Source organism: Nelumbo lutea, chromosome 3, assembly GCF_056320005.1.
Source record: "Nelumbo lutea isolate HS-2025 chromosome 3, American lotus-T2T, whole genome shotgun sequence".
In the NCBI taxonomy this organism is placed as follows: Eukaryota; Viridiplantae; Streptophyta; class Magnoliopsida; order Proteales; family Nelumbonaceae; genus Nelumbo; species Nelumbo lutea.
The window spans coordinates 21534507-21562463 of record NC_142686.1 but is presented as its reverse complement, the minus strand read 5'-3'; the positions used below and the strand labels follow the sequence as shown (position 1 = coordinate 21562463).

Genomic DNA, 27957 nt, shown 5'->3' with positions numbered 1-27957 from the left:
CTTCAATTCTCAAAGACAAATAAGTCTAAGAGATGTTCAGGTTGGATATTGCAAACCCTCTTTTTCTAGATGAGAATGCAACAAAAGAGAAGTACTTAATTTTGTTATTTCTCTATTACATACCAGTAGAGGTGCTTCATCTCTCAGAATGCATGAGCCATTTTTTATATGAAGATTCCATTGGTTAAACATGTTCATTTTAATCTTCAAATCCCACAGAAACTCCATTACTAGTGCTTGATGATCTTTTAGCTTGGTTCAAGAGTATGCTTCATCCTTTTCGTGGAGGGAGACATGAAAAGCTTTCGAACTGAAGCAATGGGATCATCCAACTGTGGAAAAGGTCAAAGTGCAGAGCTGAGAAACCCTACTTGAAATAATTGTTCTTGAATATAAAGATAGAATGAAGACAGTAATAAATTAACATGCCTCAGACATGGATGAAGATGAAGCAGAGTCCGCTAGTAAAGGATGAGAGCACTCCTTCCTGCGATCTAAGGCATAAAGTGCTTGCTTCCATCCAGGCAATGAATTGGCTGTTGAGGATATCCAAGGGCAGAAATGTCTGTGTTGTTTGATTGGATCGAACTTCATAGTTTGGTCAAGTTCATCCTTCTTTTGATCCTTCCCTGCAATTACAGGAATGCTCTTATAAAAACTTGCAAAACTAACGTGTCATGGCAATTGGCAAAACGAAAAGACTGACCAAAGTTTGAGCATACACAAATGTTTATAAGATGAGCACTAACATGAGAGTATGTAAATAACAACCAGAGTATACAGGATTTCGTGATCATGAAAGCAATTGAAGTTTAAAAACAAATCAGGAAGAAAAGACAGATTAAAGTACATCATCACCATCTAAGCCTTGTCTGAAGTTGGCTAACAAACAGATTTTAATAGAGGAAGAAAAATCAAGGGCTTCATCAATAGAATTAAGTGGAACGAATGAAGAAATTACTATATATGTGCTTCATATCATGCATGAAACTAGAAAACTGTACATGAGAATTTTATTCACATAAATAAACTTACCTTCAGTCATGTCAAAGATCAAAATGAAAAATAGAAAACTGCAGAGTTCTCTCTAATTTTCTATGTACCATTAATCCTAGAAGCACGTTCCAATGTGAATGTGAGAGTTGCATAAAATGCATTTACTAAAGTTGCGCATCAATAAATCAGTGTATCAAAGGGCCCAAGGCATTAGGCAACACACCTTGTCTCTGTGGCAATGTCAAGGTGTATTGCACCTAAGAATGGCTGTCAAAATTAGAAATAGGGGTGCAAATGAATCGGATCATGATCCAATCCGACCCCATTTGGTCGAATTCGGATCCCCCCCCCCCAATCCGATCCGATATATTATATATTTATAAATATTTTATATTATTTATTTTTTATAAAAAACCATGTATATATATGATGAGAATAATTAAAAAAAATACTTTTATTATTTGTTTTTACTTTATTTAAATTAATATATTTTATTTTTCTTTTAGAAATTTATTAATTTTTAAAGAAAACAAGTTGGATCGGATCAGATCCAATCTGAAGATACGACTTACCGATAGGATTCAAATTCAAATTGAGTCCTATCAGATCTGATCGGATCCGACATGAACAGTGTCAGATCGGATTCGAATATACCCTGATTCGAATCCAATCCGATCTGTTTGCATCCCTAATTAGAAATATCTGTTACATAATAAATATATCTAATTACCAAGTAATTGCATATATAACTGGTAGAAACAACTCCAAAACTCCTTTAAAGGAAATAATGTTAACTTCAATCTCTCTAATTTCTATCTTCTCCCTATCCCTCCAAGGAAAAAAAGAACTCACCAGACCTAAACTACTGCAAATTTACCTATTAAAATGTTAATAATGTTACATACTACAATCTTAATTTATTATATTTTTAATATAAAAAAGCTACATATTGAGATCTTTTCTGCAATATATCCAAGTGCCATGATTGCCTTAATGGCAACCATGCTAGGCAAGTCAACTGCCTAGTGCCTAGGCAACACTGAGTATATTTCTGCATACACGTGTTTATCACACCAAAGCCATTCGAATAGGCCTTAAGCTTGTAAACAAAATCCCAATTACATAGGAAAAAGGGAATTTGTTCTAATGCCCTGGAAATTCTTTAACCACCTCTGAAATCTGCATTCCAATTTCAACGGAAAAAGTATGGTACTAGAAAGGTGCGAGTGAGGGACATGAAGGCAGACAGCCAACTCTGCACCTATAACTGCAAGCAGTCTACTGGATCCCAACCACATGCTTTGAAACTGTGCCAATCTGGACATTTTGGACCTTCAACCAAACATATCTATATATGTATGTATTTACTAAACCTGGAAGCTATAGTTAGACTAAGGGGATAAGGCTTTGTTGAATTGTTGAGTGCGTGTGTGTTAAATTGAATTGGGACTACACCAAGAATGAGACTAAACCTGGAAGCATACTTTTGATAGATACATTAAAATGCTGGGATATGTTAAATTGAATGAGACTACACCAAGAATGCGCAAGATCTATTGTTGAGTAATTGAAGTTCTAACTGAGCAAAACCCTTCATTGCCGGGGATAGGGGTCTCCATGAAAAACCGAAAAACCGAAAAAATGAACCGAACCAAGAAAACCAAACAGGAAAATGCGGTTAACTGAACCAATCGGTTCGGTTTTGTATTTTTGAAAAACTGAAGGACCGGTTCAGTTTTTGGTTACCCTAGAAAAAACTGACGGCTAACCGAACCGACCGGTATATATATTTATATGTATATTTTATATATATCTTAAATATATGTCACATATTTTCTATATATTATATATAAATATATATGCATTATATATATAAATATATACATATATTATATATCATTATTATTTATAGTATAATATTATACATATATTTATATAATATATATTATAAATATAAAAAACCGAACAACCGAAACCGACAAACCGGTTAACTGGTGGTACTGGTTCGGTTTCGGTTTGGAGAAATTGAAAAACCGATAGGACCGGTTCGGTTTGCAAAACTTGTCCATGACACCCCTAGCCAGGGAGACTATAAAACCTTAGCAATACTTCAATCACAAGATCTCCCTTCATATTGAATAATTGCTAATGTGGTTAGTCCTTCTAATGATTACTCACTTTACTGAGTAGTCACTCTCTAACCAAATGCTGCATCACTGTGTATATGCATTACCACTTGCTAGATCAAATGCAAGACCATGCTATTTAACAGAATAAATTTATTAAGATATATTTGCAAGGAAAAATACACATGAAGATCTATGGATTAAACCCAGAAGAAAATGCTCACCACTGAGAAAAGAAACAAAGGAATATAAGAAATTTTGAGAGTTTAAACTAAAAGAATATATTCATTGTTCCAAGAATGTCTAGAAATTGCGGTTTTCACTAAAGAAAATAAAATAGAGAAGTATGAATATGTTATAATCTTGGGAAATGATGGCTTATGGCATGCATATAATCAAGTTGAGGATTTACAAAAAGCAAGAATACTAAACGAAGGCAATAAAAGCACACTCGAAGTCATTAAATGTGATAATATGAAAACAAAACTAAAAAAAAAAAAAAAAAAAACATAGGTTTACCAAACCCATATTCCACAACAACTCGTTAATGACAGAAGAGTGCAGCCTACCTTTCGCTTCCTCTACTTTCTCTTTGTCAACTGCTAGGTCCATGGAGATATGGAAATCAGGACAACCCCTTCCCAGATTTATCTTACTGGACAAATCCTCATTTGCATTGGCTTCCAGATGAGATGCAGCATGTAAAGATTCATGAGTGTTATCCTCTTGATGATTGCAACAATCAGCTTCAATCATCAAAGATGAGTTGTTCTTACTAATTTGCTTGTTCCAATCTGGGCCATTAGCATCTTCAGTTGTTTCAGGAATTGAATCTTTAACTTCAATGGTAAGGCTAACTTGTTTTTCTGCATTCATATTTCTAGCATCTTCTGCATCTTCATGCAATGTATCATTTTGATCTTCCGAGTCTTTGCATGCACCAATTGCCTTGTCGGAAGGAAGTCCTACTATACTGGTATCTTCTGGAGAGATGTCATGATCATATGCAACTGTGTTTATCATTCCACTCAAGTTATGGTTCAAACAAGATACCTGGCCATCATTTCTAGAAAGAGAATGTCCATCATTTGTTTTGTTTTTTGAACTCTCCATACCTTCTGGCTGAATACCTTGTTCATTACGAGTGTCAGCGTCATCTTTTTCTTGCTGCGGAAAATTGTTTTTCTGCGACTGGAATTGTACATTTTCTTCATTCATGCACGATGTAGTAGACAAGATATGACATCTAGCATCATAGTTAGAAGATAATCCAGCTCTCAAATGTCGGCTGATAATGGGCAAAGAAACTCTTGCTCTGTAGTCCTGTTTTGTTGGTGGAGGCCCCCTTGCAATTGTCAAATTTAATTTCAGTGATTTTTCTTTTGATGATGTTGCACCATTGCAGCCAGTATCATTGGTGCACCCCCTATTATCAACATGATTTTCCTTGTCTGCATTGTGAGCTACTGGATTCCCCAAGGCATAGCTAACTGCATTTTCACCAGGATTATTTGAAACACTTTTACCATTGACCTCAGAAAATCCAACAAATCTGAATAGTTCCAAAGGCTGTGGAACAGTAGCAAAGGCCCATAATCCAACACTGGCTCCACAAAGCCCACAATCTAGAACAACAGAACCTGGATCAGATTGATGCCCAAGAGTTGGGGGGTCATTATCCACCTGAGTAACCTCATCGTCACTGGAATGCGGATAGATAACAATACCAGAACCATGTCCATTAACAATCTGTGGAGAATACTGTGAAAGCTGAGCATCTTTTGCAGATTGACTTGCTAGATCTTTGCATTCAACCACATAAGGTAATAAACGAGGTTCCCATCCACATAAACTGATGAGCTTTTGAGCCTGCAAAATGCTTCAGCTTTCAGCTAGCAATTAGAAGGTGCAGTTACAAACAATTGGGAACTGTTTAATTGAGGAAAATAATAATGAATTGTGTGCAAAAATTATCAGCAGCAGACATTATTAACACTTTAAACTGAGACAAAAATACAAAATGAAGCAATCTAGAAATGCAGCAATGTTACTATTGATGTTTACAAGGGATATACAACACAGAATTATCAACAGCATGCACAAGAAACTGTATAACTGAAACAAGGATTTGGAACATTTTTTGACTTATTAGGGATTTATGCTTTTTCCTTTGATGGATAGGAATTTGATACGTCTTTTTCTATAAATATAGGAATCTAAAACTTCTTAATTTATAAATTGATTTAAATGGAAGAAAATGACAAGGAAGTATGGAAGGAAGGATTACTTAATCCTAGCCAGAAAGGAAAGCTATTTAACCCCAAGAAAACAAAAAAGGGTAACTAGATAACTAGTGAAAATCATCTGAGGGATCTCTTTTGGTCTTGTATGACCTATCATGAAAAGCCCTCTCCACAAAACAGGTAACTAGTTAAAGTTGATCATCAACTTAACTTTGTCAACTACAGGGCTTGGAGTTGCAGGAATAATAGATCTAGCAACTTCCAGACCTGACTGCATTACATGCCAAACAGGTTAAATGGATGTTAATGACTGCAAACAGACACTGAGAGGACATTAATTTTCTTGTCCATTAATAAAAATCACTTATAAAATTTACCTCATGAAATATCAGTAACAGCAAAACATTGACATGATATATTCCCAAAAAAGAGAGCTTATCTAGAACATGTGGGAAGGTCTGTAGGGCTAAAATTTTTTCCATGATTAGGAGAGGAATTCAGAGACTCCTGTCCGGTGCCAAACTAATTTTCCGTGTAGTTTCCTGTATAGTTTAGATTCCTTAACTAAATGGCCTGACTAGCAAACTCATTCCCGAAACAACCCAGGAATCTTTTCATGTGGCAGGTCAAGTTAGTTTGGAGCTTAAGAGGAGTCTCCATATTCCTTCCTACATCCTATACCTATAGAAAAAATCTGGCCCAAGAAACCATGCTACATTTTCAACTCATTTTCATAGCTAACTTTAAAATAAAAAAATTAAAAATTTAAACTTAGAATGTAGGGAAAAATCCTATACAAGGTTCCATATTAAGCTGATGTGAACAGGGGGAATGAACACATTGCCAATCCAGAGGGTCCTCTATCTGATAGACCATAGAATTTATCCACATTGCAAACATAGATTGGGGAGACATATACAGCTTCTGCTAGTAGAATTAAACCTGATAATACAAGTTGGAAGACCCTGTATCCAATTGATTGCCTAGGTACTCAGTTGTAGAAGCATCAGCAGATTCAAAGCCATAGTCTAGCAGTGGAGATTGTTTCAGAAAGTGTTCCAACTGAGGGCTCCTCATAGAATCAATAGCTGAAGATGAAATTACAGGAAGAGCTGAAAGTCCCAAAAGTGCACGAGAGCGCTTTCTGTATCCATCAACCAAAGCGGGAGCAGCTGTTGGTGGAAATTGTGCTACTGCTTCATCACAAGCATTGTTGATCCATGGACAAAGTAGTTTGTGCCCATTATCCAGTTTTAAGCTGAATACTGTTGCTGCCTTTTCAACTGAAAGAACACATTATGGAATTGTCATATCAAGTCAATGGACTAGAATATTGCTGACAGTTTGCCAAACCAAGTCATATTGGTTGCAATAGCAAGTAGCATTACCATACCTTGCTGCTGTGTCCAAGAAGAAGGAGTGGAGAAGAGGAGGCGTGCTCCACATGCCTCACAAGCAATGATGTCCGTTTCTACATTGATCCATCCTCTCCTGGAACAGTTTACAGCACTCACTACCTGAATAAGATGAAAGACACTATCATTTCCAGTTTCATAACATAAAAGTAATGCACCACAACTTAACCATGGAGAAAAAAAGAAATATGAAATTGTTCATTAACAATGTTATTTATATACACCATACCAAATTTTGGCTTCTTCACCACTAATATTAAAAAGTATAGAAAGCAGATCAGGTGACTTATAAATACCTACATAATGAACTACAAACTAAAGCACACAACCAATAAACCAAAGCAGGCACCATAAATAATAAATAATATAAATCTTCAGCTAATGTATTATCTAAATCACTGAGACCATGAACGTAATCAGAATAATTTTCAGCTAAATCTGTCACTACAAGCACTATACTAAAATGTTCCCTATGATAAATATCAACGAACACATTGCATGAACAAAGACAGCAACACCTACAGAGAATAGGAAAGGAAGCATCAGTCCTCATAAAACTGCTTGGAAGTGGCAATATCAAAATTTCTAATGATTCTATTTTTTGGTCAATCTGAGTTTCTTTTGAGTTATATTATAAGGCCTTTATTTCAAGCAGGTTGAATGGAATAATAGCAGAAAGCAATGTTTTAAAAAGATGGAGGCAGGCATTCCACTATCCTAATGTGTGAGGTGTAAACCAGAATACAAGAGGCTCAAGCCTCCTGGGCATAGATTTGTTAATTGATAAATAAAAAATATGGTAAATATCCAAAAAAGGAAAAACAAATATGAGAATTTAAAATTTTTCACGTTTTCAGTTTATAATAATAAGATCATTACATATAAATATAAAACTGAAGTATCATCAATCATAATCATGTATACTGAGCTATCAGCACATCACTTGCAAAGTTGCAAATCACAATTTCAGAATTAACAATTCACATAAATTGCATAAGATTAACATAAACTAGTGTGCAAATTCATATTTAGATGAATGTAAATCATTGAAAGCAATTAACAGCAAGCATTTTTTACAATTTCAGGTGAAGCGTGTATTACTGGTTACTAACCTTTTTTGGTAAATACTGGTGGGTAGAGAGAACTAAGATGTAAAAACATAAATGCAAGAAGCATCTTTACAGCTAAAGCTTATGCCTTGTCCTTTACAGCTACAACTCGAAGCTTCTTTTGCTTTAAGGCAACCAGAAAACATAAGATGTCTGCTTGTTTTCTCTATCTTAAATGAGATGGATTTGTCATTTGGCAGATTTTTCTCATTTATGTTATGTTAATATGTAAAGGGGAACATGATTAAATGGTACCCTAATTTTTCCCATTTGGCAGATGCCTGCTTGTTTACACCTTTTTACATGCCTGGAGCATGCCTCAAGGTGTACACTTCCAGCACTATTTACAATGCTGGTAGAAAGCTTCAACCATAGTTTTTTATTTGAAATATGCTGTTCATCATTGCTGAAGTTTGTAGTTTTCTTCCCATGTGGATCTAAAAACAGGAAGGGAATCCAAAATACCAAATCAGGAGTTGGATCAAATGTCGGGTAGGAAAAACAACTCAAACTATTGCTTACGCATCATAGCGTAGTTTATTTAGCTCGTTTCTAGCTGACTGATAAATAAAAGCATTGACAATAATTAAAACAAATAATGATGTTTTTAGATTGTTGATAAAGAGGGGAAGAGGGGCGAGAGTGATGCCAAAACCGAACCTTGGGCTTGCCGAACCATGTCATTGACTTGAATGTGGCTAACCTCCTCATAAGATCCCCTCGATCCCACGGTCTGCAAAGCAGAGCCTGCGCCGACCCAACCTGGACGGCGGAACGATTCAGCCCTCCGACGGTGTCCCTTCCCGAGCTTGGTTCAGCCATCGACGTACTTAATGTAAAGTTCCCGCCCTTTTTACCCCTTGAAGACTGTATTTCAGGTGAACTAGCAAAATCGAAACAAAACAAGATTAATTAAAAACGTTGCATCTTCAGCTGCTAAAAACGATTAGAATCATCTATACGATCCAAAGGGGTACGCATCCAGGTGAGAAAAAAGAACCTGGGGGCACTTCTGGGTCTGGGAGCACGGAAGAGCTTGTCCATGATAGAATTGAACCTCTTCTCTGAATCTTCAGCCATGGCTTCTGGACGATCCAACGCGGCAGTTGAGCTTTTTATTCTGGAATCTTCACCCTGCCACTGAAACCATGTCTATCTACCTCGGTCTCTGTCTCTGTCTCTGTCTCCCTGGATATCGATAACGAACGAACTCCCTTTTGCTGATACTCGGAAGGGTTCGGACTTGGGAGCGTGAGCCTAGTCCTCAAGCCGTCGAGACTCAAAGAGTTCCTTGAACACAAAGCTGGCGTGCAGGTGCCGCCCAACACCGCTAGCCCCAGTTTCGGGCTTCTTCTAACCGTGAGCTAGACAAGCTATGAAGCTGATGAGTAGATGAGTAGTTGGGCTACATACACCATTCGGGCCTTATGAGCCACCATACATCTTTCCCTTGTTCAGAGGCCCATCACAAAACCTTATGGGCCTTCCCATCTACATTTCCTTTTTTATTTAAAAATTAATATATATATATATACATACATGTACTATTATGGTAAAAAGGGAGTGAAACTTCTTTTAACCAAAATACTCTTATTTTAGAATTTATTCCCTCATTTTGAATTACTATTTTTCACCTCATTTAACTGTCGTTCTCTATTATTATACCCTACATATATTTAATCATTATTTTTTCACAAATAGATTTTGATAATTGGCCCAATACTTTTAACAAAATAAAAGCCATGTTTTTAAACTGACCCAAACATGAAACCTTCTTCTATCCACATAGCAGGTAAGAAATTCAACCATCCAAGTCAAATGGGTTGAACTCATGATGTCATATTTAAATAATAATAAGATAAAAACACAAAAATATGATAAAATATATAAACTTTGTAAATAAACATTGGGTTACATCTATAATTCATCATAACAAATTGAAGTAAGTTTGACAAACAATAATGATTTTTATATGCAAATAAATAGAAAAAAAATGGACACATATTATTCCATCCTCATCTAAATTTGTTATGTGCAAAGAATGTGCACATTTTCTAGCTTAAAAAAAAAAAGCGACAAAATTCATTTTAAGTATGGATCTCAATGAGTTGGTTAAAATGATAAACCCAGCTTGACCTAACCATATAGGGTCGGGTTAGGGTGAGGTCTATTCAAGTACAAGGTTGAGTTAGGGTTTTTATTCCTTGACCAAGGTTGGGTTTGGATTTTGCCTAGGGTGCCCAATAAAAATCGAAATGAAGAACCAAATCAAACAAAAAAAATTGGTTAACCAAGCTGAAGTCGATCAATTCGGTTTTAGTTCAATATTTTTCAAAAGCTAGTAGTACCAATTCAGTTTTTGGTTATGGTTTAAAGGAAAAGGTAGGGAAAGGAAGGAAAAGGTAAGGAAACCTATACAATGCTTGTAAAGGTTTCCCTACATTTCCCTACTTTTTCCTTCAAACCAAACACAACCTAAAAGAAAAAAATAAACAGTTAACCAAATTTACTGGTATATATATTTATATATTATATGTATTTTTAATATATTATATATAGAGATCTATATGCATTATATATATAATTATCTATTTATAATAAAGCATGTATAATATAATATACATATTTATAATACATTATATTATATATTTATAAATTTATTTATAATATATATTGCAATATAATAAATCAAGAAATCACAGAACCAAATCGGTCAAAAACCAAACTGATCAACCAGTTAAGCGATTGGTTTTGATTTGCAGTTTTTAAAAAACCGATGGTACTGGTTTGGTTTCAAAAGAATCCCATGAGCACCTCTAGTTTTGGATGATCCAAATCCATAAAGTCATGATACTCCTACATATTTTACATTCATGGGTTTCAAGGTCTTTTTGATGAAATCTAGGTACAAATCAAGGCTAGTTACCAAAAAAAAAGCTAGAAATTAAGGTTGAAAGTATTACTGCACGTGTTTTACATTCCATTTTTTATGTGGGCTTTATAATCCTATATTAGAAATACAGTAAAAATAATAATATATTGGGTAAAAGACTTAAACATACCCTCATGTTTCATAAATTGACTTAAAACACACCTTAAGTTTTTAAATTTCAATTATAAACTCTTTTACCTTTCATTGTTTTTCAAATTTTCAAAAGAGAACCATAAAACAAAAACCAAAGAGAAAAATCAAAACCTATTGTTCAGGTTTAACTTATGAATTGGCACACCAAGTGTTAGAGAATAAAACTTATTCAAGGACCTCACTTAACGTCTTAAGCTTTTATGTTGAATGACTCTTTGAGACTGAAAAAGACATATAGTCATCCACTCCAAATCATCTACATTTGGAGTCAAAAAAAGAAGGGAATTTTTCTTTCAAAAGTCGTTACATTAGATGAAACCCACCATCAACCAAGTACACATTTAGTATGGGAATTTTTTTCACATATTTCAGGAAAATTAATTGCAATAGAAAACCAAAACAAAAGACATCAAGTGTTCTCTAAAATAACAACCCATGCTGGTTGGCGAGAAAAGTATAACGAACAACGACCCTTATCAATCAGCGGGGAGACGGTTAAAAGAGTTCAGGTTCCAATTTTCATCATAAATCTCAAGTTTTATGCGGAAAGAATAAAGGAAGAAGTCAGAATGGTGGATGTATGATCCTGATGCCTTGTAGGAAGAATTAATAATTAATTGAGAGTACCCCAACCCACATCCTTGTCTTGTGTTATGCAGTTGCTTTGTTTTTAGTACTCTTAGTCTTATTGGCACAATATAGTAAGCATATACGTAATAAATATTCTGACAACTGTTGAAAGTGATTTTTAATCTTTTTCAAAGATAGACTGGGGTATTTTAAGAAGCAGGTGTAAAAAATTTTTCTATGTGCTCACAACATTGTGCCTACCTGACTTCTTCAACTTCTACACGTCATAATTCCAATTACCCAAAGTCCCCACCTTGATATTGCTGGCATGGTCACAGATCCATAGAGGATTTACCATTCAAGGGTTAAAACCTAGTGGTAGAAAAGCTATTGTTATTTGTTAGTATTATTTTATATTCTATAGCTGAATGAAGCTCTGATTTTATAGTGCAAAGCAAATAGGTATCAAGTAGTGGTACGTTCTTGTATGTAAAAGCCCAATAGAACCAAGCAGACAGAGAGATGTCCATGTTGAACTTAGAAGCATTTCAATTGGCATAAATAGGGTCTTTGAAATATTAAAGAGATCATTTAAGTCACATGCATGCTAACCTTTCCTTAGCACAGGGTATTTTTAAGTTTAGTTGGGTCAACCTATAAGGTATACTTAAGTCCACCTTAAAAACTTATGGTATATTTTAATAATTTTTTGAAATCTTAGGGTATGTTTAAGTCTTTTACCCTAAAATATATAAAGATGCTAGAAAATACATGCATGATGCCTATTTTAGGCTATATTTAGGAGTGTCCAGTGGGGCTTTTTGTTCTTTTCATGTCGGAGAAGTCAAAAGTCAATAAAAATGGTTTGGTGAAAAGCTCCAAACAGTCTTTTTGCATAATTGGTGACCAACCAATAAAAAGTTCTATTTCAGGAAAGCTCGTTTTATAAAGTGGCTTTAGGAAGAATTTGGGTATGTGCATACTGCATAGCATGCATAATATTTGGATTTGCCCATAGATATATACACATAAAAACATACATACATAAATATATAATTAAATATGTGCCTGTTTATACAAATCAAAATGATGTAGTCCCCCCTTTATATGCGATAGAATTGAGGTAGGGAGATGGTGGAAAAAAGTTCTGCAACAAAACTTATTGCCAATTGGTGCATTAAATGAAACAAAAAGTGCAAGTTTGTATCAGGTAGGGATGCAAATCAAAGTCACAAACGAATGCATACAAAACTGAATCGGGTGCAAAATTTTTATGTAGTTCATATTTGTATAACAAACAAAGCCTTAAAATCATATTTCCGGCCTTTCTACACATATCATTGGTTAATATACACTCTCTATCTTTGTATGTATCCTGTTATCAAATTTCTTTTATTGTTTTTGGTAAAAAATATATTAAACGAAAAAAAAGGAAAAAAAAAAAAACAAATAGCTTAGGACCAACAAAAGATACCACAAGCAACAGATTCAAAACAAACACCAAAGTGGGGAACTAAATGGGTCAACTAAACAAAGAGAAACAAACAAACAAGGAAAAACAAGAAACAAAGACCTCCACCAACACAATGCAAAGGCCATAAAAATACAGTTAGCTTGTTTATTCAATGTAGACAGCATGGTCATCAGTTGTGGTAGATTTCGACACTACGAGCTCCACCAACCAACTTAGGGGCACCAAAAGACCTTCCCTGATTCTACGTAGCCTCTTGCTGTTAGAAATTATTAATGGGCTGGGCTTTGGGCTCAACTTTATACTGTATTGGGTTCGGGTTTTGGGTTGGGCCCATTAGAATTTTGACAAAATCCAAGCCCAAGCCTGGCCCATGAATAGGTTAATACTTGCTTGAACTGCATGAGCAGCACCATTTCCCTTGTGTTAGGTAAAGTTGAACCAGCCTTCCAAATTTTGACATATATGAAGAATACCTTAAAGCAATAAAATGAATTCTTTTAGGGAATGTTCTACCATATAGATGTTCTTGTTTTCATTTGTTTTTAGAAGTGTACATCAATCAAAAAGGCAAAAAATAAAATAAAATCTTAAACTATACTTTTTTTTTTTTTATTTTGAAAAGGAAAAACAATTTTGTTTTATGTTTTTTGATTAAAAAACAATAATAAAGTTATATAGTTCTGGAACATGATATTCAATTAAAATAAGATGAAAAACATTCTTTAAACTGGGAATTTAAGAACACAATTTTGGTTTCAGTTTTGAAAACAAAAGGCTGCATTTATGACCAACAACATGTTTTATGTTTTTATTGTTTTAAGAATCAATTTGTTTTCAAATTAGTTGGCATTATTTTATTTTTGAAACTTATCAGCAGAAAAAAAACAATTCACATTGGAGAACCACTCTTTAACAATGTTGACCAATGAGAGGCAATCAAATTCCAAGCAAACTCGGTTACACTCCTTTAAAATAAGGGCTCAAACATTCTTTAACATTAATGATCTATGCTTGATGAGCCAAAGTTACTCTTGGCCTTCTCATTCATTAAAATTCCTATCTATGATCATTTTAAGCTACACAAATTTCTTCAACTATCTCTATGGTTTAACTAATTAACTAATTCTATTCTTACTGTTTATATATTGTTTTAAAGTATTCTTATTATTTGTAACAATTGGTACATCGATAAACACTAAAAAAATAATGAAATACCAAATTTACCCTCTACTATTTTCAAAATTTCAAAATAAAACATATCTGATGAAAATTTTGAGGAAGCTGAGGAAACACCACAAGTTAACGCCTCAAATGGCGATCTTTGTCTGCAACTCTGCAAATATGATCTCTATCAAATCTGATCAATCCAAATTTGGATCAGACTTGACACTAATGGCGGACAGAGTGGAAAGACAGACGATTCTATCCCAAGTTCTCTGTAGTCGTTATGCAACAGCTAATGAGATTTTTCAGTAAATTTTCTGTTTCGTGAAAAAATAAATAAAAAACATTACCTGGGTTTTCCATTGCGTCTCTGGTTTGATTCATCAGTCATAAGAGGCTTTAATCCATACACTCCATGATGATTTCTTTTGTATCGAGACACTGTATTTGATCACTCTCCTTCATATAGGTATTTCTTCTTCTCCTATAGGTTCAGTCTTTTTGATAGATATTAGATTTGCAGGTTAGATAGAATTTGATCTCTGTCAACTCGGAGGAGAACAGTCCAAATTCCGATCTCTGTCAAATTTGATCCACCAATTCGGGTAAAAATTAAAATTAAGCAAAAACTAGAGAAAATCACCCCTGGTATTAGACGTATGGATCTCTCAGCCTAGCTCCACAACCATTGACACCAGCGTTTTCCTTTTTTCATATGGTCATCCTCATCGACCTTCTCTTCTTTTCCTCTGCCATGGCTTTGAGCTTCGACCTAGGCCAGACCAGAGATTGTGTTTGCAGGTTGAGAGAAGCAGACAAAGAGCGTTGACAATCATTAGTTTTTTTTTTTCCTCTTATTTTGGAGAAAGGGTATTACTGCCATTTTTTTGAAAGTATAATAGTCACATGGTGTGGCATGTGAGCGAATTGTAACGAAATTCTAACGGTAAAAGAGTAATTAATCAATTATTATAAAACTTAAGGATACTTTAAGACAATATGTAAACAATAAAGATAGAATTAGTCAATTAACTAAATCATAAGGATAGTTTAAGAATTTTACCCTTTTAAAATTTGCTTTACTACGATTTTCAAATTTCAAATTGATTTGTCAATGGAATGGAAGGCAGGACAAATCTTTTGTTTGGATTAGTATCATTTTTTTTGGATAAATATTGGGTTAAATTCATTAAAATAAGGAAAAAAAACTATGCACTGGAAAAACATGATACCGGAAGCGTTTTGAGCAATCAAATTCCCCATGAATTTTAATAAATAGCGGTTACCACTTTATGACACCAGTTATTTGGTTAAAAGTTTATCCAGTGTAATCAAACCCTTAATCTTGTTTTCCAGATGATGAAAGAGTTGTTGCAATTGCAACTTGCAAGGATTAAAATGTCCTTTTCTTTTCAACCGAATTAATTTTCAAGTTAACAATTATTATGGCCCTCCAATTATTGAAAGGACGCATTTTCCACTCTACAGCTTAAATTGCTGCCAAACCAGATACTTCTAACCAAATTGCACGTGACTAGAGCACACATGATAATTTCTTTGTCCACATTAAAGATTTCATGTTTCATTTGATTTTACACCTCTCCTAACCCAAGCATTACTAGTGAAAAACATCCTCAAAGGGCTCTTGCGGTGCAAATTAAATCTGAATGGAATACAAATTTTGAGTCCGGTTCAACTATGCATATAATTTGTACTCTAATGTGATACCAAATTTATATTAAAAAATAATGCAAAAAATTACACCACCTTCCTCCAATCTCAATTCTCCCTCATCTAAAGTGGGCGCCACATCATTTAGCATCTTATTTTATGTCTCAATTTTCACAATTAAATTAAATTAGATTAAATATAAAACAAAAATAAATCAAAATTCACATTCAACTTTCGAACCATGAAACCACAAGAATGGTCAGGGGAGACTATTATTGCATTCATGGCAAACTTGCAGTGAATGAGAAATAAGCAGAATTAAGCCTTTCCATAATCAGATATAAAAGCAAAACCTGAAGATTCCTAAAGTGCCAAATATAATATTATACCTCGACGTTTGTGCTACCCAAATGGATGAAATGAATGAAGCAGGAAAATAGTTGGATCCAGCTACAAGTAATTGAGCCTTTACAACCAAAATTACGTTTTTTGTATGTGGTCAAGAGATTCTATTGGCGGTAGGTTCAATGAGCCTCTCTCTCCTCATCTCATCTCATGTTGAAACTTAAAACATCAAAACAAAGTTGTTGGCTCAACTTGCGTCATCATTGGGATTTGAGGGTGATCATTTCTAGTCCGGCCCAGCTCAGACCACGAATGGGGCTAAGTGTTAGGTCCGGCCCATGATCACCCGTAAAAGGGTAAAGTAGTAAATTCGTAGCAAAGAGCAAGGAAGCTTTGACACGTCAATCGTCAGTCGTCGGGGGGAGACCAGGAATGGTATGGAAATGGAAAGTGTGGGCCCACAGTCCATAGAAACAAAAACTTGTGCGTTGTCATTTAAAGGCTTATCTTCAATAATAATAAAACTCAAAACTCCGCTGGCGTTAATGGCAAGCAATAATAATCACCCACTATAAACACTTACACCGTGGCATTTCAGTACTGTAGATTCCAGTTCGATCTGTATGCCATTTCTTTTACCAAAATATCCCTAACAATCCCCCTTATTTACTGTCACCACCAGTACTCCGCCGCCTCTCTCTCCTCCTCCCCCAGGCCCCCCAAAACCCAAATCCAATCATGACGCAAGAAAAACAACGGACAAAACACTATCCGCTTTGACTAAGGGCACTTTTGTCAACAAAAGTCCACATTCGAAGCGCACGTGCTGTACCGAAAGTTCTTCCTGTGAAGTGACTGAAATGCCCTCCATGATACTGAAGCCAATGTTCCAAACGAAGGATAACATCGTAAAAGGAAAAATCGAATTCCAGTTCCAACAGATAAAAAAGAAAGAGGATCGGCGCAGAGCATGGAGCAAAAAGGCTGCGGTCGCAGAAAAAAGCGTGAGAGTTAGTTCGGTTGTGTGAGTTTCGGATTTCTGCACTCCGACTTGACGGAATTTGGGAATTCCGTTCACGTCCGATCGGGGTCTCCGTTTCTTGCTCGTTCTATTTTTCTCTAATTCGTGAAATTAGGGTTTCGGACTTTTGAGCTAAAATAACCGAGCGAATTCTTGCCCGTTAGGGTCTAATTGGTCTTCAATTTCTTGCTTATGAAGTGGAACCCGAGATCCGGGGCTACGGGTTTCCTGGAAGATTTATTGCAGTGCAATCTCTGATGTTCTCGCCGCAGAGGAAGGTGTGGTCGGGCTGGTCACCTACTCCGAGTGACGCACAGAAAAATGGTGGTGCGTCTGTTTCAAACCCTAGGAACGGTGGAGGTGGTGATGGAAGTGTTGCGAAGGGAAAAGGTGTTGCTTTTCTTGAAGGGCCCTCGCCTCCGCTGGGTTCTCTAGGTGAGAATGGGAGAAGTGCGGTGGTAAGGTTGGAAAGTGGTACTGACAAGGAGGACTGGCAACGGTTTAAAGAGGCTGGGTTGTTGGACGAGGCGTTACTCGAGAAGAAGGACCGGTTAGCGTTTGTCGAGAAGGTCTCCAAGCTTGAAAATGAGGTGCCGTGTTCTTATATTCCATTCTTCTCCGCCATTTGTTCTTCCTGTTGTCTTATGTTCTTCACCTTTTTCCTTCAACTCTGATGGGTTTTTTAGTGCATTTGATTTTTCTTCTTTTATTTATGTTTAAGTGGAAAAGTTTGTTTTGCACTTTAGAAAGGTGTGGTTTTTTTTTATTGAAGTGTTTCTTATACTCCATAACTGTTTATAGCGATTAAAACCGAATTAGTGTGATGCAAACAAATTGTTAATGGAAAATGAACGAGTTCAATATACACAAGTCAACAATCAATATGTTTCTCATGGACAGTGTTACACTATTGTCAAAATAATACAGAAACCAATCTTAGTGTTGTAAATAAAATATTTGGACTTTTGGTCTCTTGAAGAGGGTTACTATGTGGTTCTTCTGTTCTGTTACTCGATGGAGTTGTCCAACTATTTCAATTTGTAGGACTATTTGTTTTTTCCTTAGTCCTTAATCTTTCTGGCATGATATGTTTAAATAAAATAGGTTTGACAATCAGTAAGTGGATACCATCAGTGAGTTTTTTTGGATGAATTTTTTTCTATATGACCACAACCATATTTTTTTCTCATTCCATGTCTCTTGATTCATTGTCAATGTTGTTAAAATCTTACAATTTATGATACAATTCATGATTTGAATCATGAATCCCAAGGGTTTCAATTCAAATCTTAATATCTTTTGTCTTAATTCTTTTCTGCAAAAATCCTATGGTTTGATTCATAATCTTACTATTTATATGATTCCTATGATTCATTATCATTCAAATCAATTCAATTAAGAATTAGTTCTCTACTTTGTCTTTTTCTTTTGATTATATTTAGTTTTGTCAAGGGTGTCTTGTTTTAAAGACCTTACTGAAAATTGATTGATTTATTTTATTGAAGTCCTTACGTTGAGTTTATTTTCTATCATATGTTGGATAAAGAGCCATTGTATGTGGATTATTTTTCAAGTCAAACATGATTATATCATCTTAGACTTCTATTGTTTAAGTGGTAAATTTTATCATTTTAGGTACATATATGATAGATATGACTTAAAAATAGGGTAAAACACTTCTTCATATATATTTATCCTTTTAGCATATCTATATTTAAAATTTTGACAAGTTTGTAAAAAATAGAAATAATCTTACGATTTACAATACGATTCACGATTCAATTTTCTCTATGATTTATGATACAATTCCAATTTTCAGAGCATTGTTCACTGTATTATAACGAAATATGTTTTAAAAGTGACAAATATGGTTGGGCGGCAGGACCAAAGCTAGGGTATATTGACTTAAATCTTGGAGCCTGATAGATTCTCTACTATTGATTGCCTTTTTTTTGGGTTTTGGGTTTGGCAATAGAATGAGTGAAGATTATAAAAGAAGTGTTACTAATTAGCGGCATCAAAAGTTAGTACCTCAGTGGGCATAGTTACAAATTATGTTGTTGTCAGGTATATTACAATGTTTAGTATCTTGCATCTGATATATGATGAGGTCAGCACCAATATTAATGCATTTCTAGTACTGAAGTAATCGAATTATTTGCATTTGAAAGGGCATGCCCAGGCCATTGTTGAATTACTTGTACCAGGGTGTTGACTGTTTCTTTCTTTGACAGTAGAAATGGATCAATAAAACAGGCTCTATTTCATGTAATGGTTGCACAATTTGAGGCCAATTTTTGACTATTGGTGTCTTCTGTACAGCCTCTTTTTTTTTCTTGGTTTTCTAATGGTATCTATTGACATTAAAAGAGTAGAACTGCAGAACAGGATCCATATTGTTGAGCCAACTATACATATAGTTGGGACAAGGCTTAGTTGAGTTGAGTCAAAGTGTCAGACTGTCAGTGTTAGCAGCTACTTCATTTGGTTTGAACTGCTGCCTATTGTGTCTAACCGGGTATTTGAAGAAAACAATGTCTTGAGAACTGGATTCAATTGGATATTTGAACCCGAAAAATTGGAAATGTGACAGCATTAAAAATCCGTATGTTGGGTTATTTTGATAGTTTGGGCTAGGTGAAACACTGGTTAAAATAGGGAAAACTATATGTTTGCCTTTCCTGTTTGACCTGTACTCAGGTTTCACAACATTGGCAAAAGAGAGGCTGCCTAGCCTGCCTGGCAAGGAAAGGAGTTATTCAATTCTTATGTGATAAAATAAATTTAATGGTCATTATTAGCAAATGCATCTTTAGTGAAGGATCACACATTTGAATATCAAAATTTGGTTTTTGCATAACTCTCCTTTCAACCAAGGGATTTGTCTAACAGCTGTTTCAGGGGAATAATATATTAATAACCTACCATATTGCCACAACCAAGCATCTTCCTACCTTACTGGTTGTATGCATGCATTGGATTTGACATGATTCTTGAGGGTTTCCAACTACTGACATTGTTGAGTGGACTCTCCTAAATGGATACGTTAGAAACACATCAGACTCCAGAACTCCATGGATTCTTGAGGGATACTTCTATATGCCATTTTTCCTTTTTCTCATTGCTTATTTGACATAAATGAATAGTTAATGTACACATTGAATGTTGTTTCCCCATAAAATGTTATTAAGTAGCAAAGATAATCTTTTAAAAGCTTTTTCTGTTGGTTTATAATGTTAAGTTCATTAAAATATAGAGTATTTTAATAGTTTATGCAACTATACTTGTCTATAGATGTCTCTGCAACTCCCTTTTTTTCTTTCTGAGTCAGGCTCCAGGACAAGCATTGAATTCTGATTTGTGTCTGTGTCTATACAACACTGGCTATCAACCTTGAAAAAGCATGGGAATCATAAATAAATGTTATTTACAAAAATACTTCACAAATATAGAACATAGGAATTAAGAGACTGGAATGTTTACTCTTTGTCTTAGAATGCCAAGTGCCAGGATTTTGTCGTTGACTTCAGCTTGGGGTATCATCAGGATATTACAAGAAATGTCTTGCTGATTGCCAAGTTTTGGCATGTCTACTAGACCCATTAATTATAAGTTTTATTGATAACACTGAAGCTGATAGGTTTTGTGTTTGTTCAGGTTTATCCTTAATTTTTAAATAATGTCATGACAACAACAACTAGGTTATTTAACTGCAAAGTGGACGAGTATTGATTGAAACACTGACTCAATATTACATATGCATAACATTGCCCCTCTTTTTATTTGATGATAATAATTATGGTTTTATCAAGCTGAATGACTATATCTCCTTCAAGCCATTATGATTTTCTCATCTGGATAGTTGCTATTTATGTATTTATATTGCTATATCTGTTCTTGAAGTAAGTTAATTTTATAAACTTCCAAATAGTGTATCAAAATAGTCTCTATTTCCCATTGTCATTATTTAATAGTAGCACTTGCTTTTTTGGCTTGATTTGGTATTCATCTAAAGGTGTTCTTTTCCATCAATAGAATTCATATTGTGTATGTTTTTCTTTATACATGAGCTGATTTACCTTCTGCTTTCAACATATTTTCCTCGTATTTTCTTTCAGTTCAAATTTGGCATGCTCTTCTTGCCTGACCAACTCATTTTGTGAGCAGCTTTTTGAATACCAATACAATATGGGACTTCTTCTGATTGAGAAGAAGGAGTGGACTTCTAAATATGAAGAAACCAGGCAAGCATTATTGGAAGCACAGGAGATCATTAAGCGTGAACAAGTAGCACACTTAATTGCACTATCTGAAGTAGAGAAGCGAGAAGAAAATTTGAAGAAGGCTTTGGGTGTTGAGAAGCAGTGTGTGGCTGATGTATGATATCTGCCTGCTATTGTTTTCTTTTTTCGTTACTTTACTTTGTCTAAAGAATGTTACAGCTTTAAATGATTTTGGGATAGTTACTTATAACTTTCAAATATCCCTTGGCAAAGAATCTATAAAAAAAAACCCCTTGGCAAAGAGAGTTCATGGATTTAATCTTGTTTTCTTGTGGTTGACATTTTCTCTAATTCCCATCTTGTAGAGCATTGCTGTTTGCTTATTTAGTTATTTGTTTTTCCTTACTTGGTGGGATTAGGGGAGGCGGTGACATGGAGATATGGTGAGTTGCCTCATGGTTGGGATTAATAATGGAGCTTCTCTTCAAAGATGAAGACTTTGGGAGGGGAAAGAAATGATGAAAAACAGTGACAAGGGAGAAAATTTATTTCATTTTTTGCTATTTTATGAAAGCCGAGTGAATGACAAAAAGTAAAAAAGCTATTTTTTGAACCGATAATATATGAGAGGAATGGTAGAGGTTCTAGAGTAATTATTTTGGAGTTTAGCAATCATATCTTATCTATGACATTTGCTAAATTTAAAAAGGTAGAAAAGCATAAAGGTTGGAGGTTCTTCCTTCAATCCTGTTGCCTTTATTAGTTCTATTTCTCGACTTATGACATGGTTGAATTGATTATGGCTTATTTTTAGGGGTGTTCAAATTCGGTTGATAAACTGAAATCCAAACTGAACCAAACCGAATAAAGAACGGTTCGGGTAATTCGGATATCGGTTCTGTTCAGTTTTTGTTTTTAAAAAAATCGGTTTTTGGTTTCGGTTCGGTTTGGTTGAGATTTTCAACTGAACCGAACCAAAAACAAATTAGTGTTTATTTAATGAAGTATATTAAATATTTAATGTGATCTATTTAATACTTTATGCTAATTAATTATTATATTTCCCAATGACCAATTTGGCAATTTCCCATTGGGCTTTAATTGTTTGTGAATAACTTTTAAATTAATAATTGTTAATTAAAACCTAGATTAATCATTAATTGCTCATTAATTATTAATTGTTTTTGAAAATTACCCAATTCGCCAATTCCCCATTGGCATAGGGCTTTGGGCATAGCTTTTAATTAATAATAGCTAATTTATTAAAACCATTGGGCTTTGGGGCATTCTAACTTTTAGTTAATAATAATAGTCAATTAATTAAAACCATTAGGTTTTGGGGCCATTTTAACTTTTAATTAATAGCACTTATTAATTATAAATTATTTATTAGTTGTTGATCAATGTTTATCATTTATGTGGAGTTGGAGCCTAACTGAACTGAAAACCGAACTGAATTCAGTTAGGGTCAGTTCGGTTCAATTGGAGAAAATGGTCAAACCGAATAGTCGGTTGGGTCCTCGGTTCTAACCAAACTGAACTGACTGATTGTACACCCCTACTTCTTTTGGCCAGGATTTTGAGAGGTCCCTGGGTTTATTTTAAGTATTTAGTTGTGCTTAGTGTAAACTCAACTCGACTCAAAGAAGCTTTCCTATTTGGAGTTACATGATCCTGTCTTGCTGTGCACTCTATAAAGGGTTGAGTGATTGCACCAGTCATTGACCAGCTATGCACATGGACAACCCATCTCAGTTGACATTCTCTCATCTTGTCACCCATTGGGCAACTCTTAAGTTGTTGCTGATGTGTTAATTCCTCATTCTATCATTTCCAGTATTTCCACCTGTGCATTTTATCATCTTCATCTCAGCAACACTCATCTTTTCCAAATCAATTTCGCAGCCACACTTGATATATATATATATATATATATATATATATATATATATATAACTCTTCTTTAGTTTGAATAATAATAATGCTCTTGAGGCATTTTTTAACTTCCTATTTGTAGGTTTCTCTATTAGTTTCCTTATCTCTTTCTCTACACCCACCACTTATGTGCACTGTTCTGGTAAAAGATATCTGGTTCATTTATAACAAATATAAATGGACATTCTGCCAGACTATTATGTTGTCATTCACTCTCCTTGTTTCCTGAACATGTGGGGTCCTGCAGCTTGAGAAGGCTTTACGCGAGATGCGTGCAGAGTATGCAGAAATTAAATTCACATCTGATACAAAGTTGTCTGAAGCAAATGCATTGGTTGCGAACATTGAGGATAAGTCATTGGAGGTAGAAGCAAAATTGCGTGCTGCAGAGGCCAAGGGTGCTGAGGCAAATAGAAAGATTTCAGAGATAGAAAGGAAGTTGCAAGAGGTGGAGGCTCGTGAGTGTGTCCTTCGAAGAGAGCGCCTGTCCCTAAATGCAGAGTATGCACTATTATGTCCAGACCAATTTATTTTTCATATCCATTGGATAATATCATTTTCCATCTTTATCTTGTAAAATCTGTCCATTTTTTTCTTAGGCGAGAAGTGCAGGAGACAGCTTTGTCTAAGCAAAGAGAGGACTTGAGAGAGTGGGAACAGAAACTGCAGGAGGGAGAAGAGAGGCTGTGTGAGGGTCGGAGGATTCTGAACCAGAGAGAGGAGAAGGCAAATGAAAAAGATAGGATTCTTAAGCAGAGAGAGAAAGACCTCGAAGATGCTGAAAAGAAGATTGAGATTACTAATGTAACTCTAAAAAAGAAAGAAGATGACATAAATGTCATACTAGCAAATCTAGCTGTGAAGGAGGAGGCATGTTTCTGTCCTTGTTGAGATACTCCAAAATTCTTGTTAATCCATACCCATGGATCTGACACTTTTCTTTTGTTTCTTTTGGTGCAGGAAGCTGATACTGTCAAAAAGAACCTGGAGATGAAAGAGAAGGAATTGCTTATGCTTGAAGAGAAGCTAATTGCTAGAGAAAAAGTGGGTTCTTATCCCTATAACACTGTTATACCAGTTTTGAGTTATTAGATTTCCGAATTTCTTCTTTAGCTGTGGTTGACACTTCACACTATTTGTTTCCCTGCAGATGGAGATCCAGAAGCTCCTTGATGAGCACAACTCCATTCTGGAGAAGAAAAAGCATGAGTTTGAGTTGGAATTGGAGCAAAAGAGGAGATCTCTGGATGAAGAGTTGAAAAACAAGGTAGTTGCATTGGAGCAGAAAGAAGTCGAAATTAACCACAAAGAGGAAAAACTTGGCAAGTGGGAGCAGGCATTGGAAAAAAGGTTGGAGAAATCCAAGGAGAAAGAGAAGGACCTTGAGTCAAAATTGAAAGCCTTGAAAGAAAGGGAGAAATCTCTAAAAGCAGGGGAGAAGGACTTGGAGATGGAGAAGAAACAAATGCTTTCTGATAGAGAAAACTTGCAGATAAGTAAGGCCGAAGTTGAGAAGATAAGAGCTGACATTGAGGAGCAGCAGTTGAAGATATGTGAAGAGAGGGAAAAGCTCAAAGTAACTGAAGATGAGAGGGCTGATCATGTTCAGCAGCAATCACAGTTGAAGCAAGAGATGGATAAATACAGGTTTGAGAAGGAATTGTTTTTGAAGGAAGTTGAGGATCTGAAGCAGGAAAGGGAGCATTTTGAGAGAGAGTGGGAAGTGTTGGATGAGAAGAGAACTAAAGTTATGGAAGAGCTAAAAGAGGTGAATGAAGAGAGAGAACGGCTGGAGAAGCTGAAAACCTCTGAAGAGGAAAAATTGAAAAATGAAAGGCTGGCAATTCAGGATTCAATCCAGAGGAAGGAGGAAGCTCTCAAACTGGAGAAAGAATCATTTGCTGCCAGCATGGAGCATGAGCGATTAGTGATTTCTGAAAGAGCACGGAGTGAGCATGATAAAATGCTTCGTGACTTTGAGCTGCAGAAAAGGGAGCTTGAGGCTGATTTTCATAAAAGGCAGGACGAAATGGAAAAACACCTGCAGGAAAGAGAAAGGGAATTTGAAGAGAAAAGGGAAAGAGAACAGAATAATATTGATTTCCTAAAGGAAGTGGCACGAAGAGAAATGGAAGAACTGAAGTTGGAAAGGCTTAGAATCGAAAAAGAAAAAGAAGAAGTTGCTGCAAACAAAAAGCATCTTGAAGAATACCAGATTGAAATGCAGAAAGACATTGATGAACTTGGTATCTGTAGCAGGAAGCTTAAGGACCAGAGGGAACAATTTATGAAGGAGAGGGAACGCTTCCTTGCATTTGTAGAGAAGCACAAGAATTGCAACAGCTGTGGAGAATTAACAAGTGAATTTGTTCTCTCTGATCTCTGGACCCTTGATGAAATTGATGATGCAGAGGCACTTCCTCTGCCAAGACTGGCCACAGATTATCTAAAGGAGTCTATTCAAGGTAGTGGTGCTAGTGCTGAGAGGACAAAAATTGAAGTGTCTCCTGGAGGGTCAGTTTTGGCTTCTCCTCCTGGTGGACGCATGTCTTGGCTGCGGAAATGCACATCGAGGATATTTAACCTGTCCCCGATCAAGAGGAATGAGCAAGTTGCTGGTCAAGGACTGCATATGGAATCCCCATTTCTTGTTCCAGAAGTTAATGTAGAAAAAGAGACATCAAAAAGATTAGTTGTCACTGAAGATGAACCAGAACCAGAACCATCATTTGTGGTACCTAGTGATTCTTTTGATGCCCAGAAGATCCAGACAGATAATGGCATCAGAGACTTGCAAGCTGAACCTACTTTGTCTGTAGGTGAACAGAGTAACATGGATAACATGGCACAAGAATTTCCAGAAGATTCCCAACAATCAGAGCTGAAGAGTGGAAAGCGCAAATATGTGAAGAAACACAAGCCTGCTCAAAGAAGACATTCTGTAAAGGCAGTTGAGGATGCAAAGACCATTCTTGGGGAAAACCGAGAGGAGGATAAGAATGCACAACCAAATGGTAATGCACAGCCAAATGGTAATACCGAAGATATTTCCAACCTTAATGAGGAAAGCCAAGGAGATTATGGTGTTGCAAGCATGGGGCGGAAGCGTAACCATGATCATGTTTCTGTAACCACTGTGAGTGAGCAGGATGCAAATGTTAGTGAAGTGCACTCTGATAGTGTTACAACAGGTGGACGGAGGAAGAGGCGGCAAATAGTTGCACCAGCCATGCAAACACCAGGTGAAAAGCGGTACAACCTAAGGCGGCATAGAGCGTAAGTATCTATTTTGGTATTACATATACAAGTTATGCTGATGATGGTCAATCTTCTGCCATATTTTTGAATTTGTTTTGGAAGTATTCGTTTTTTTTTTCTTTTTTTGATGTTTCCTAGTCATTATCACTTTGGTTACTCCACATCTAGTTGGCCATTGCCAATATTCTCTGTATTTCCTTAGTCAGTATATAGTTGGTTGTTCTCAACATTGCATCATCTAATTTGGTGATTAGTGCGGGTAGAGCTGTATCAGCAGCCCAAGAAACATCCAATCTGACGAAAGGAACGAAGAAGGTGACTGATGCAACTAGCGAAGAAGCTTCTAAACCGGAAGCTGCTATTACACCTCCACAAGTTAGCGAGAATGGACAAAATGCACATGTGGTGCCGGTGACAACAATAGAAAGTATAGTGGAAGTTCATGAGTTCTCAGCAGATAGGGTTGTCAGAGTAATCTCTCTCTCTCTCTCTCTATATATGTGTGTGTTTACATCTGCACTCTTGTGACTTGGCTGACTCGTACCTATTTTGTTATTTTTTTTCTCAATAGCAGTTTGAGGCAGCAACTGATGGTGAAGTGAACGGAATAACAGAAGGGGCTACTGAGTATGGTTATGAGGAAGAGTATGCGAGTGAAGTCGGCGAAGATGAGGGTGAGGTGGAAGATGAGGATGGCGACGAGTCCGAGCATCCTGGTGAAGTGTCAATCGGGAAGAAGCTATGGAAATTTTTCACGACATGATTAAATTCCACTTGCATTTTTAGCAATACCGGAGATGATGAGTCTTGACTGCATCAAGTTTTTAGAGCTTGCTGTTAAGAGCGCTCTCTGGTGTAATGTGTATTAACATTTGGAATATACTGTAACTAGAGATCTTCATTTCAAGTTGGGGTAGGATGATAGGACTCTCATTGTCTCTTTTTTTTTTTCATTTTTCTTTGTCTTGTTTTGGTTTCCTTTAGGATATTGGGCTGTTCTATTATTTACGACACGCCTGGTTGATTGGATATGGTAACCATGGTCCAGTCCACAACATTGACACTGGGAACCTGCCTTGTCCATTGCCTAAATTGTTTGTCACAACTACTGTATTTTACCTTTTTTTTTTCTTTTTATTTGAAGCATATTTATTTTCCAGGGTTCAGTGATCTCTCGATGAGTCGATTCTTTTAGTTTTTTTTTTTTTTTTTTTTTTTTGGGAAAACGAATCTTTAATTTCATTTGAAGCATTTATTTGTCTTAAAGTTGGTTCAGTTTATGATATTAATAAATTACCTGATCTGACTCATCTGAGCGTAGG

General features: G+C 35.7%; 2 protein-coding genes across 5 annotated transcripts; one reads left to right on the top strand and one right to left on the bottom strand.

Annotated features, from left to right (window-relative positions):
- Positions 1-76: 76 nt before the first annotated feature.
- LOC148863506 (C3HC zinc finger-like protein) lies at positions 77-15009 on the bottom strand. Of its 2 annotated transcripts, XM_088979005.1 has the most exons (8): positions 14533-15009; positions 8890-9294; positions 8550-8772; positions 6759-6882; positions 6308-6648; positions 3692-4991; positions 430-629; positions 77-332 (listed from the first exon to the last, which is right to left on the bottom strand). In XM_088979005.1, the coding sequence occupies exons 2-8, from the start codon at positions 8967-8969 to the stop codon at positions 249-251; spliced, it is 2352 nt and encodes a 783-aa protein (XP_088835131.1). In that variant the 5' UTR covers positions 8970-9294; positions 14533-15009; the 3' UTR covers positions 77-248. The 2 variants fall into 2 exon arrangements, with proteins under 2 accessions (XP_088835131.1, XP_088835130.1); XM_088979004.1 differs by lacking the exon at positions 14533-15009 and having other exon boundaries at positions 8890-9378.
- Positions 15010-17139: 2130 nt separating this feature from the next.
- On the top strand, positions 17140-27801 carry LOC148863505 (nuclear matrix constituent protein 1-like). Of its 3 annotated transcripts, none has more exons than XM_088978650.1 (8): positions 17140-17809; positions 21387-21596; positions 23625-23878; positions 23977-24247; positions 24338-24421; positions 24528-26653; positions 26890-27106; positions 27210-27801. In XM_088978650.1, exons 1-8 carry the CDS (start codon positions 17477-17479, stop codon positions 27396-27398), a joined length of 3684 nt encoding a protein of 1227 aa, XP_088834776.1. In that variant the 5' UTR covers positions 17140-17476; the 3' UTR covers positions 27399-27801. The 3 variants fall into 3 exon arrangements, with proteins under 3 accessions (XP_088834776.1, XP_088834774.1, XP_088834775.1); XM_088978648.1 differs by having other exon boundaries at positions 27207-27801; XM_088978649.1 differs by having other exon boundaries at positions 23977-24251; positions 24342-24421; positions 27207-27801.
- The last annotated feature ends 156 nt before the right edge of the window (positions 27802-27957 follow it).

Coding starts and splice junctions, on each gene's coding strand:
- LOC148863506 (XM_088979005.1), bottom strand. CDS start 8,969: ATGGCTGAAGATTCAGAGAAGAGGTTCAATTCTATCATGGACAAGCTC. Junction 8,773..8,889: donor AGACCCAGAAGTGCCCCCAG/GTTCTTTTTTCT, acceptor CGATTTTGCTAG/TTCACCTGAAATACAGTCTT. Junction 630..3,691: donor GAAAGTAGAGGAAGCGAAAG/GTAGGCTGCACT, acceptor CTGTAATTGCAG/GGAAGGATCAAAAGAAGGAT.
- LOC148863505 (XM_088978648.1), top strand. CDS start 17,477: ATGTTCTCGCCGCAGAGGAAGGTGTGGTCGGGCTGGTCACCTACTCCG. Junction 26,654..26,889: donor AACCTAAGGCGGCATAGAGC/GTAAGTATCTAT, acceptor TTTGGTGATTAG/TGCGGGTAGAGCTGTATCAG. Junction 27,107..27,206: donor CAGCAGATAGGGTTGTCAGA/GTAATCTCTCTC, acceptor TTTTCTCAATAG/CAGTTTGAGGCAGCAACTGA.